This window comes from Carassius gibelio, chromosome A20 (genome assembly GCF_023724105.1).
Source record: "Carassius gibelio isolate Cgi1373 ecotype wild population from Czech Republic chromosome A20, carGib1.2-hapl.c, whole genome shotgun sequence".
NCBI classification, from domain to species: domain Eukaryota; kingdom Metazoa; phylum Chordata; class Actinopteri; order Cypriniformes; family Cyprinidae; genus Carassius; species Carassius gibelio.
Genome location: NC_068390.1, coordinates 24,099,152 through 24,111,198, shown reverse-complemented (window position 1 = coordinate 24,111,198; position 12,047 = coordinate 24,099,152). Strand labels below are relative to the sequence as shown.

Sequence of the window (12,047 nt, the reverse complement as noted above, 5' to 3'; positions counted from 1 at the left end):
TTCTTCACTCTAGGGCATGGCAGCATCCTCATACATCATCTTCCTAATAAAGTTTGAAATGTCCTAATAGTTTTTTTTAAGAATCACTATGATTCAGCTGAGCACAAATGTGTTATTTGAATGTTATCTTATATAGCTGTATATCTAAAAAAAATAAACAATAAAAACATTGTTTGGCAGAGTCTCTTAAGAAGAAGATCAACCGGCAAGAAGCTGAGAGGGAACTCTCAAAATTGTTACAAGAGACAGAGGAGTGCTGAGGGTGTCCAGAATGCACAAATGTATGTCTGCAGTGTAAGCAGTACCTAGAAATGTATAGTTGCTGCTTCTTCTAACTGTGGAAATGTTCAAAGCTTTCAGTAAACACTGCTTCAGAAACAAGTTCAAAATGACATTGCCAGTGTTCTGTTGATTTGTCCTAACCTGTCAGATTTTCCTACCTCCCACTAAAACAGTGTGTAGTACAATTCGACAATGAGAAATGGTACTGTAAAGTATGGTTTATTAACGTATACACCTACCACAAACCTAAACCTACCCTTACAGCAATGCAAATACAGTAATTATGTGTTATATTCAAGGTTGTAGCTAGAAGGGATACACCTAAAGGAAACCAACAATAAATATTTTATTCCAGCAATTAGATTGTGTTTTTATTAAAGTCTACACCTACCCCAATCCTAAACCTACCCTTACAGTAATGCAGATACATTCAATATGGAGAAAAAGGATGCAATATTGATGTGCGCATGCGCAGTAAACCAGGGTAGGAAAATCAGACGGGTAGGATAAAATGACAGGACTTTTAAAGTGACAGTCTTTATGAATGATGAATGGATGATGCATTTATATAGTGCTTTTTTGTGCATTGTTGTACACCCAAAGCTCTTTACAATGTGGGGGGGTCTCTCCTCAACACCACCAGTGCGCAGCATCCTGTGACGGCTGCCACGGTGCAACGGCACCAGTGCGGTAGTAGTGCAACTTTTTAAATTACTTTATTAAAGTAATGTTATCTGATTACTTTTGATTACTTTTTTATTAATTTTCTAAATTTCTAATGAACGTTTATTTTCAACTGTTTATCATTTTCAAATATTTACACCATCCAGCCTGTAGTGCTCAACACTGTCAAACTTTCAAAATGACTCATCACTTGAATTAAGATGATCAAATTTGAACAAATCCACCACAAAAATCAGACTTTATACTGCCTTTTACTTTGAGATTGATCCGAAGTTCAATGCAGATTTAAAATCATAATAAATAGTTTACTTGAAACCAAATCTTTGCATAACTACAGGAAACACCGCATCTAACAATGGTTTGGAAAAAAATTGTTAATGAAAAAATATTAATAAATAAAAGCATATAGATCAGCTCAAATATGGTTATCTAATAAGCATAATACAATTCTGTGTATTAAACTCCTGAAACTGGTGTTTTATTTCAAACATTGGTGTCTCTTTGTATATGATATGATAGTTTTCGCAAAACAAGTACAATGCTCATGATGACTCAGAGCAGTTCTAGAAGTTATGCTTGTGTTCATGTACTCATATATTGAGGCGGCAGAGGCTGAAAACACTGCTAGCGTCAGAAGGACTATATTTGTAGTAAATGAAACTGCATGTCATTCATTTCCATGAGGGGTGGGCTGGGGAAAAACATTTCAGACGGGAAATCTCAAAACTCATACAAACTAATTCTGAAACATGTACATATTTACTATTTTTTTATGAACCTGACATATAAATGGTTTAAATCTTTAGGTTGGGGACATGCAAAATAATTATAAGTTCTCTCCTGAACTGCACCTTCACTTCCAATTTTCTTTTCAGTCTCTTTATTTTAGCCTGAAATCTATCTTTCTCCTGACTTTAATACTTAAGATTTAACAAATCTATGCTTTCTAAATTGCCTACATCTCAAAATTAGTGCATCACTACAATATCTTTATTGAAAAATCCTAATACTAAATATGAGTCATTATAATTCCCCCTCATAAAAATTAACCATGATTTCATAAAAGTACAGTAACCATGTATTTCTATTATTATGATTATTTTGGCAAATGGATTACCATTTGTAATTGTTTTTTAAATAAATTAATGTGTAAATTCATTTTTAATTTGTGGTTACAATGGGTTAACAATAGTAACCATTGTCTTTGTGTTTAAAGTAATATCATGTTCATTTTCATGCATGCGCCGGAGGATTGCAGTCACGACTAACCGAGTCATGATTTATTCGAGATTTTATTATCGAATAGCGGATTCAGAAATAATCGCTTTAGTACATTCGACAGGCAATTATACAATAATAATATTAAAATAGCAGGCCAGATCGGCTGCCAGGACCCTGGGAATTGTGCTGATTCTCCTAATGGCCATTTGTCTCAGAGTAGTCTAGTCAGTGCAATTTGGGAAAGAAATAAATTAAAACTGTATGTGGATGTGTGTGTATATTAAAATTTAATCCCCTTTGTAATCATTAACATTTTAATAAGTAACTGTCATTTAATTACACATTTCTTTTTAGTAACTTTAACTGATTACAGTTAGGCCTACATTTATTTTAATATTAAATGACATGATGCCATTACAACACTGCTCACAACACACCAGCTACAGGTGGAGAGGAGAGATTATTAGGAGGCCATGATTGACAGAAGCCAGGGGGCAATTTGGCCAGGACACTGGGGTTTCACCCCTACTCTTTATAAGGAGTGCCATGGGATTTTGAATGACCACAGTGAGTCAGGACCTCGGTTTAACGTCTCATACGAAGGACGGTTATATTATATTATATTATATTATATTATATTATATTATATTATATTATATTATATTATATTATATTATATTATATTATATTATATTATATTATATTATATTATATTAAATTAATCGAACAGCAACAACAAATAAATCACTCACTGCTCTTGATTGAAAAGCTTTTGTAAGTCTTACAAAGAATGATCTTTAATTTATACAGTCCAATATGCAGTGCTATTTTACATTTAATTATTTTATTCAATTTCTGTACCTAAAAACTAATGCTGGACTTACCTAAAAAAAACCTGCAAATCACTGTTTATTTTATGTTTATCTTTACTCTATTGTATTTATTTGTGCTGTTGCTTGTAGTTAGAATTTAAGTATAGTTTTTGCATAAACACAGCACATACCGATCTGTACCAAAACTGTGACACTAAAACCGTGAAACAAACTGAAAAAGTGAAAAAGTTTAACCGTTCCCCTACTACGAAAAATACTCTGGCCACTATTCTGATTAAATAATTATAATATTATATTATCTTAAATTGATTTAAGTTGCTAATAATAATAATATGCCATTATATTTGTTCACAAATTTTGTTGGTCCATCAAAATTCAACAAAAACGTATTTTTTGACAAGTATACTTAAAGAGAGGCTTTAGCTCTACTTTAAACATTAAGCTTTAAACACTTCCTGTGCCTTTTTGTTTAGCTCATCTCAACATTCCTTTCTAATAATAATTACAGTATGTTGTGTTTTAAAACAATATTGTATCATCAGGTGATGTGGAACCAGATTTAGCAGGCTGGTAGGACAACTGAGACTCAGGTGTTTACAGACAGCTTACAAAGAGGGCTGTTAAAGTGACTACAGAGCAGTTTCACATCCACTGCCTTCTCAAACATCTTACAGAGACACGGTTTGTCAGATTTTGTAAAGGAAACATGGGCACATTATCTCTTGTTCTGCTCTTGCTTTCAGTCCAGTGGTCCCGGGCTCAGGAAGACCCTCTTCTGCCTTTCTCTGAACACCTGGACCCCGAGCACAAGGTGCGGCTGAAGTGGGGATTTGATGAGATCCAGGGCACAATCTTGTTCGAGCTCACGGTCGACACCAGCGGCTGGGTCGGTTTTGGCTTCAGCCCGAAAGGAGGAATGACAGGAGCCGATATCGTCATTGGAGGAGTCGGACCTGGAGGCAGATACTTCACGGTAAAGACTGATAACTGTCAAAGTCACCTACAGTGGAATTACAACTAATTTTATATTATTTTGTTCTATTTTTTTATTCATATCTATTTCATTTGTAACTCTAATATGTGAGTCTTATAATTGGGTTGGAACGTAAGATCATTTAGAAGTTTATATTTTATTTCAATCTGTGAAGGTGCTTCAAGCTATTTTGTAATTAACTAGACATTAAAATTACCCAGATACTGTAAAACAGCCTTGTGTTCTGGCCGTAACCATTTCCAGTTAGTTACCTGTTACGCGTAAACAAATGATATAGAACAAACACAAAAACATGTTGTTATGAGTAAAATATTCACAGTTTGTCATTCATTTTGTTCAGGACCGTCATGCTGGGGGTAACTCAATGCCTGTGATTGACCAGCAACAGAACTACAAGCTCCTGTCTCTGACCGAATCTAACGGGAAAACAGTCATGAAGTTTCAGAGGTCCATCAGTTCCTGTGATGAAAATGACTTACCCATCACTGTGAGTTCTGGAACAACATTCCCACACTAACGTTAAAAAGTTTTTGGGGTAAATTATTTTTTTTTCAACGACCCCATTAACAAAAAAAAAGAGGGGGGGATTGGAGAATGGTCAGTATTAAAGATTTTTAAAGGGATAGTTCACACAAAAATGAAAATTTGATGTTTATCTGCTTACCCCCCGGGCATTCAAAATGCAGGTTACTTTGTTTCTTCAGATTTTTTCTGGTTTTGCTTCTCAGATTTATAACTCAAACCATTGCAGTCTGTCAGTCATATAATGTAAGTGAATGGGAATCAAGGCTTTGAGAGTCAAAAAACATCCACAAACAAAGCCAAGTTAAATCTTAAATTAAAACTAAAACTTAAATATGTTATGACCCACAACAAATAATGTAATAACACTTCCTACTTGACACCTACAGTGAACAGGTTGGATAAATGTACTGTTTGTTCCTGGAACTAGTCTACAAATAAACAGAACACCTATTTAAAGAATTTGGTATCCAATTTTCTACAAAAACTACTCCCAAGGAATGTGTGCAACCTTGAATTGTGATGCAGCTACAAAGAAAATGAGTTCCAACAGCAGTTTCACTCTCCCCTTTCATTGTTTAACTCTATGGCATTGATAAACCCGGCAATGTGAGGGGTCATCTTTCAGGGAGCTTTTACTCTCATACTGGGAATCCATACAATGTTAGACACACTCTGGGACAATTAAAGCTGCGGTAGGGAACTTTTGAAGCTCTAGCGGTTAATAAACAGAACTGCTTGTGTTTTGCGGAAGAACATCGTAGCCGGAACTACTTCTCTCTGTTTATGTCTATGAAGAATCACAAAGGTACTGGGTTACTCCGCCGCGGTATCCCCGAAGCAATCTAAAATAGTCCGAATATAAACACTTATTATAGGTGTACCCTAGTGATTCAGGACAAGCTAAAAACACGGTTTGGAAAATGGATTCATGGTGTACTCGCTTATTATATACATTTTTCTACATTTTGAACACAAACAAAGTTACGGACCGCAGCTCTGATTGGTTGTTTCTTACCAGGAGCGGATGAATTCCTGCAAATGGCAATAGGACCACTGGGAGGAGCCAGAGGAGCCTGATTTTTTCACAGATTATCTGTCTCATATTCTACTGTCAGGACATAATGACAGGTTTAACAAATATGTAAAAAAATATTTTTTACAAAAGTTCCCTACAGCACCTTTAAGCCTGTACTGACCGTTTTGTTTGGGGTCCCTCAGTTGTACTTGAAACCCCTTAAACAGATGAACTGGACTCAGAAACCCTGAAAGTCTAGATCAGAACTAACAGCTAAAGAGTTTTTATTTATTTTTCGGTTCAGATTTTCCAGCTGGTATCTGCAGGTCAGGTGTTTCTGAATGCCTATAAATGACTGTATTTTGTTTTAATTGCATGATCAGAATCTCCCCATGAAGCTGATCTATGCGTATGGCCAGACTGATGACATCACGTACCACAGCACCCAAAGAGGAACGAAGGAGCTGAACCTGTTGAAGTACATGCCTCGGGTCAACCCTCCAAACAGCAGCTTTTTTGACATAACTATGGTCAATGTAAGAAAGATTTATTTTGCTTTATTTACTTTAGTCAATTTCAGAGAATAGCCAATTCATTATTTAATAATATATAAAATATTTTACTTGGTGTGATGTATCAGGTTAGAATAAGGTGCTTTGATTAAGTAAAAAAAATTGAAACAAATTTAGACTAGACTATAATGTTTATATCATAATTGTTCACTTGTAAGAGTGAATTAATGGAATAGTTCACCCAAAAATAGCATTGTCAAAAATTGCCATTACTAATGCCTACTCTACTTTGTTACAGTAATGATTATTTTAATAATATTTGCAAAAACATGTCTTAATTTATTAATCAAATTATATTTCCAATCATTTCAGTTCACTGTACCAGCCAAACAAACCTACTATCACTGCAAGATCGTGAGACCCCCGACATTTGATCGCAAACAGCACATTTATCGCGTAAGTGAGTTTATGGACTTCACACACACAATCTATCCTGATCTATCCAATGGTCTGTCATCTTCATTACCAATTTACATTCATTATGTCCAGATTGAGCCGGTGATCACAAACCCTGACCTTGTGCATCATCTGCTGCTGTACCGCTGCCCTCCGAGTGTGACGGAGCCGTTTGAGGCGGAGTGTTACACATCGTTAAGAACGAACTTGTGTATGGAGACCACTGCAGTGTGGGGAGTTGGTGGAGGGGTTAGTCACTGTTCTGCATCAGACATCATTCATTTCATTTCTTGGTTATTTGTATACTTTTAAAATTATTAATTTAAATCTTGGTTGCAATGACTTAAATTTTGTGGGTTCTATGAGTGATCAAAAAATATTTAGGTTTCATATCCTTTTCTTTCAGGCTTTTGAATTTCCTGAAGTGGCAGGACTTCCAATTGGAGGAACTGTTGGTGGTTTTCTCTACAGGCTTGAAGTGCATTACAACAACCCAAATAAAAGTGCAGGTCGGTCAGCAACTTGGTTTTCAATGTTAAAAATCTAATTTAAGGTGCTTGGAATTATAAAACACTACATTATTATATATTTTCCCTGCACAGGTCGAGTTGATAACTCTGGTCTGCGATTCTATTACACATCTGAACTCCGTCAGCACGATGCAGCAGTTTTGGGGACAGGGCTTGCAGTGAACCCTGGGTACGCCATCCCACCCAAAGCCAAATCCTTCCTCACATATGGCCTGTGTGACACTGCTTATATTCCAGAGGTTTGTATGTATGTTTATCTACTCACACTCTCACGATCAGATTCAGCAGATGAGGGGATGATCTGTTGTGTTCTGTGCTCTACAGGTTCTGCAGACGCCTCATGATCTTCAGGTGTTCTCTGCCATGCTGCACACACACTTAGCTGGACGCAAGGTGCGAGTCGGACACTTCAGGTAAATGTTTTGAATGCTTAATTGTTTTTGACCAATAGCTCTCCAAAAGAGTTCACACAATTTTTCCAATCATTCCAAACCTGTGCTTTTCTCTCTTATGTGTTGAACAGAAGATGTTAAGTAAAATATTCATGCTGTTTTTGCCCGTAATAATAATAATAATAATTATTAGTAGTAGTAGTAGTACTAGTATTAAATTGGAACATCTAGCAGTGTGCCAGTGGTTTTCCCATTTTACTAATGACACAAACAGGGGCGGATCTACCGGGGTGGCATAGGCAAATGCCACCCTAAAAGAAAGCCTTGCCACCCCTTCTGCCACCCCAGTTGGCAGCAACAAATTAAAAGTTATGGCCAATTTGAAAATTTACGAGCGCGAATCTTTCATGATTCGTGATCCCGCTCCGAACTCCCGAACTGATTCAAATGATTTGCGATCCCCAAACTGACTCAAATGATTCGCGAACCCGCTTTGAACTCCCGAACTGACTCAAATGATTCGCGAACCCCATAACTGACTCAAATGATTCACGAACCCGCTTTGAACTCCCGATCTGACTCAAATGATTCGCGATCCCATTCCGAACTCCCAAACTGACTCAAATGATTCGCGATCCCCATAACTGACTCAAATGATTCGCGATCCCGCTACGAACTCCCGAACTGATTCAAATGATTCGCAATCCCCAAACTGACTCAAATGATTCGCGAATCCGCTTTGAACTCCCGAACTGACTCAAATGATTCGCGAACCCGCTCCGAACTCCCGAACTGATTCAAATGATTTGTGATCCCCAAACTCTAATAATTTACAAAGTATTAATATACTGTAATATTTTTTGTTGTTATTGTTGTTGCTATAAAAACAGACCTAAGACATCAATAGCCTTTAAAATGGCTTAAAATGTATTATATAAAATAAATAATGATTGGTTAATAATAACACTGTTAAAATACATAATGTAGGCAACATACAAAATCCATGGTTTTATCATAGCAAAACTGCTTAATTTCCTTTTGCATGATTTCTAAATGCGTGGTGTTTTCAGCTCTTCACTATATTGATGCATGATGTATGCTACACATGTGTATGTCAGTGCGCTATGAGAGGATTTCAACATTTCATTTGATAAAACTATCGTCATTCATTCGTACCGGATACACAGACTGACAGAAATGGCAATGTCTTTACGACAACCAGTCAAAATAACTTCAAAGAAATTCAAACAGAAATATAGTACTATTGCACAGTAGAGTATGCTATACTTCCTATTAGCTAATAATAATAGTTAATTAAAAAACACAGAAACTCTGGTTACAACCCACCAAAATAAAAGTTTGGTCTAACTCAAAGAAATTATGTAAGAAATTTCTTAGTAAAATATACTTTAAAAAAAAGATATACTAAAACATTATTTTAAAGCAATATCACACAAGTTCTCATAGAAGTTTTAATTTAAGCTTGCCAAAACAATAACACCATATTTTTCAAAAACAATTTCTAAAAGTACATTTGTATTTGTGCCTTTAATGTTTATTTATTAATTATTATTGTCAGCTAATAAAACCTGTGCTTCATATAACATCTAAGGCTAAATGTAGCTCTTGACTGGTTGAGTTAGATGATGATTAACACTAAACAGTAGAAAATCAGTTGAGTCTCCCCAGCTGGAAATGTCATTGGCTGTTAAAATCTAGTGTTTCTTATAATAAATTGACATATTGATAAGACTGAACCTTTTATAATGCTCTTAATTACATGTTGATGCATACTGTATGCATTAGTGAGTGTGGTGGTGCTTATGGGGTATGGTCACTTATTCCTTACATGCTTGTAATGTTTGTTATAACTGTTTCAAATGCAAGACATTGATTGCATGAGATTAAGTTTGTAAATGATAGCCTGTGTCCTTTTGTAGTGTGCACATATATTTATCATCAAACTGTAATAACTGTGACTAAATTCAGTACATATACGTCTGCCATATGTTGCCACCCCTCAAAAATTCCTGCCCCCTTCTCGCCACCCTATCAATATTTTTCTAGATCCGCCCCTGGACACAAAGTACCATAAAAGTAGATCATATAATATTAATATTAATGTTAAGATTTATAATTTCCATAGCTCACTTTACAATCACTGAAAGAAAAAACTGCCATTACAAATGAAAGAACAGTATCAGCTAACAGAATGGCATTATATATCAGTATACACATTTTGAGCAAATAATTATTTTTGGGTGAACTATTCCTTCAAATGTGCAGGCTGTTGTCTATTTCAGAGGGGGGAAACAGATTGATTTGTTAGCTGTGGATGAAAACTATGATTTTGAATACCAGGATGTGATGAACTTGGGCAAAACTAAGACAGTGAAGTTGGTAAGTGTGAAATGATTTGAATCATTGAATAACTTGCAGTGCTGTTTAGTTTACAGTGATTTCAAGCATAAATACTGTATCAAATATATGCACTGCACAATACCATACATCACACTGATATGTTATCCAAGCTAAAAACTTAACTGAAAAGTTAGTTCATCAGTACATAATTATGAATTTTCAGAAAAATAAAGATCTTTTTCGCCTTCCAGGGTGACAAACTGCTGGTGGAGTGCACTTATAACACTGAAAACCGCAGCACACTCACATGGGTCAGTATTTTATACAGATTTATTACTTTTCTTAATGCATTACATATATTAAAATTTCTCTTTTTTTGGGCTCCCTGCAGGGGGGGCTCTCAACTTCAGATGAGATGTGTTTGGCCTTCCTCTTCTACTATCCAGCGATGAATCTGAGTGGCTGTATGAGTTTCCCAAATACAACAGCTTTAAGATCTGAGATGGGAATGCCAAGTCCAACGTAATCCACTTATACACACAAGCATCATCTAAATGTCAACCATGAATGCATTTAGCCCTAATGATGACCATGGCTTTTATCTGATAATTGCAGTATCTGGCTCAGTTTAATGACCAACACAACCTGGAATGACACGTCTATCAATCAATACCAACAAACACTAAAGAGAATCAGCCAGCTCGTCATAATTGCCGATTCATTTGTAAGTGTCCACACCATACATCAGTCTCTTGCTTTTCTAAGTTGGTAACACTTTTCTTTGTGTTTTTATTTCCAGAATAATATATCACGCAACACAGGGCTGATTCCTGACCTCAGTGTCATGCCGTCTGCACCCTGCATTAGCGGCTGTGCCACCAAAAGCCTTGCTTCACTGCTCCTCTGTTTGGCAGTGCAGTTCATGCACAAATACTACTGATGTAACCGGTTGTTGTGTTCATGTCAAAGATTAAAAGTCAATCAATCTAGATTAGGAGCACCTAACCCTCGCAGGTATAATAGTTTCGATAACCAAAAATCCTACATAATATGTTACAGTAATAACAAATCATATCAGGGAAATCAGGTTTCCCATGTTCCTGGAAATCTCAAGGAATGCCAAAAGTCTAATTTAGGGTCTAGACAAAAATACCATATTTTCCGGACTATAAGTTGTACTTTTTTTCACAGTTTGGCTGGTCCTGCGACTTATAGTCAGGTGCGACTTATTTATCAATATTAATTTGACATGAACCAAGAGAAATTAACTAAGAGACATGGATCAAGAGAAAACATTACCGTCTACAGCCGTGAGAGGGCGCTCTATGCTGCTCAGTGCTCCTGTAATCTACACTGAGCAGCATAGAGCACCCTCTTGCAGCTGGAGACGGTAATGTTTTCTCTTGGTTCTTGGTTCTAACTAAATGCGACTTATAGTCCAGTGCGACTTATGTTTTTTCCCTCATCATGACGTATTTTTGGACTGATGCGACTTATACTCCAAAAAATACGGTAGTTATTTTGTATTGATTCGTTCAAAAGTATATTACAAATATTTAATGGTTTAAAAAAATTCTGAGGCTTGATTCAGATGTACTGGGATGTTTTAGGAGAAAATGAGCTATAGCTGTATAAAAAAATTATTTTATTAAAAAATGTTGATCAGCTTGGGAATTTTAACATGGGGAGTGGAGTCTATGGGATTGATTCCCTTTTGCAGTCAGCTTCTAGTGGCCAGTTGACGAAAAACAGTTTAAGTCACTTCAGTATGGGCTTCACCAGAGAGAGAGAGCATCATACGCCCACAGAGACTTCAGATGACAAAACTCATGCCTTGTGTAACCAAACCTACTCTTTAAGTAACCAACGATATGGGTGTGTAGATGTTTTATAACACAAAAAACATATTAAGAGGTCACAACTACAGCTCCATGGTGATTAATTACCAAAGTTGGTTATTCTTTAATGCAATGTCAATAATGTTTATGTTTGTAATCAGATCTATAGATTTAAAAAAAAATGCATTAAAAATGAAATTCACCTACAATGACTTGATTGTTTACCTTTTTTAACGAGCGTTAATTTTCTGTGAATATTCTATTAATTTTTGTGGGGCAAAGTAGAAACTGTTGGGTCTTTTAATGGAAAAACTAATTAAAAGGCTGACATTATTATTATATTTTAAATACTCAAATAATAATGTCAGCAATATTATTTTCTTTCTTAAAAAATAGAGATTCTT

The 12,047-nt window shown here is 35.8% G+C and overlaps 1 protein-coding gene across 1 annotated transcript; it reads left to right on the top strand.

Annotated features, from left to right (window-relative positions):
• The first annotated feature begins 3,634 nt into the window (after positions 1 to 3,634).
• LOC127938581 (DBH-like monooxygenase protein 2 homolog) lies at positions 3,635 to 10,745 on the top strand. The gene is made up of 13 exons (XM_052535292.1): positions 3,635 to 3,993; positions 4,355 to 4,501; positions 5,938 to 6,090; positions 6,439 to 6,522; positions 6,616 to 6,771; positions 6,929 to 7,031; positions 7,125 to 7,291; positions 7,377 to 7,465; positions 9,748 to 9,844; positions 10,057 to 10,116; positions 10,197 to 10,327; positions 10,421 to 10,529; positions 10,605 to 10,745. The coding sequence occupies exons 1-13, from the start codon at positions 3,727 to 3,729 to the stop codon at positions 10,743 to 10,745; spliced, it is 1,704 nt and encodes a 567-aa protein (XP_052391252.1). The 5' UTR covers positions 3,635 to 3,726.
• Positions 10,746 to 12,047: the final 1,302 nt, after the last annotated feature.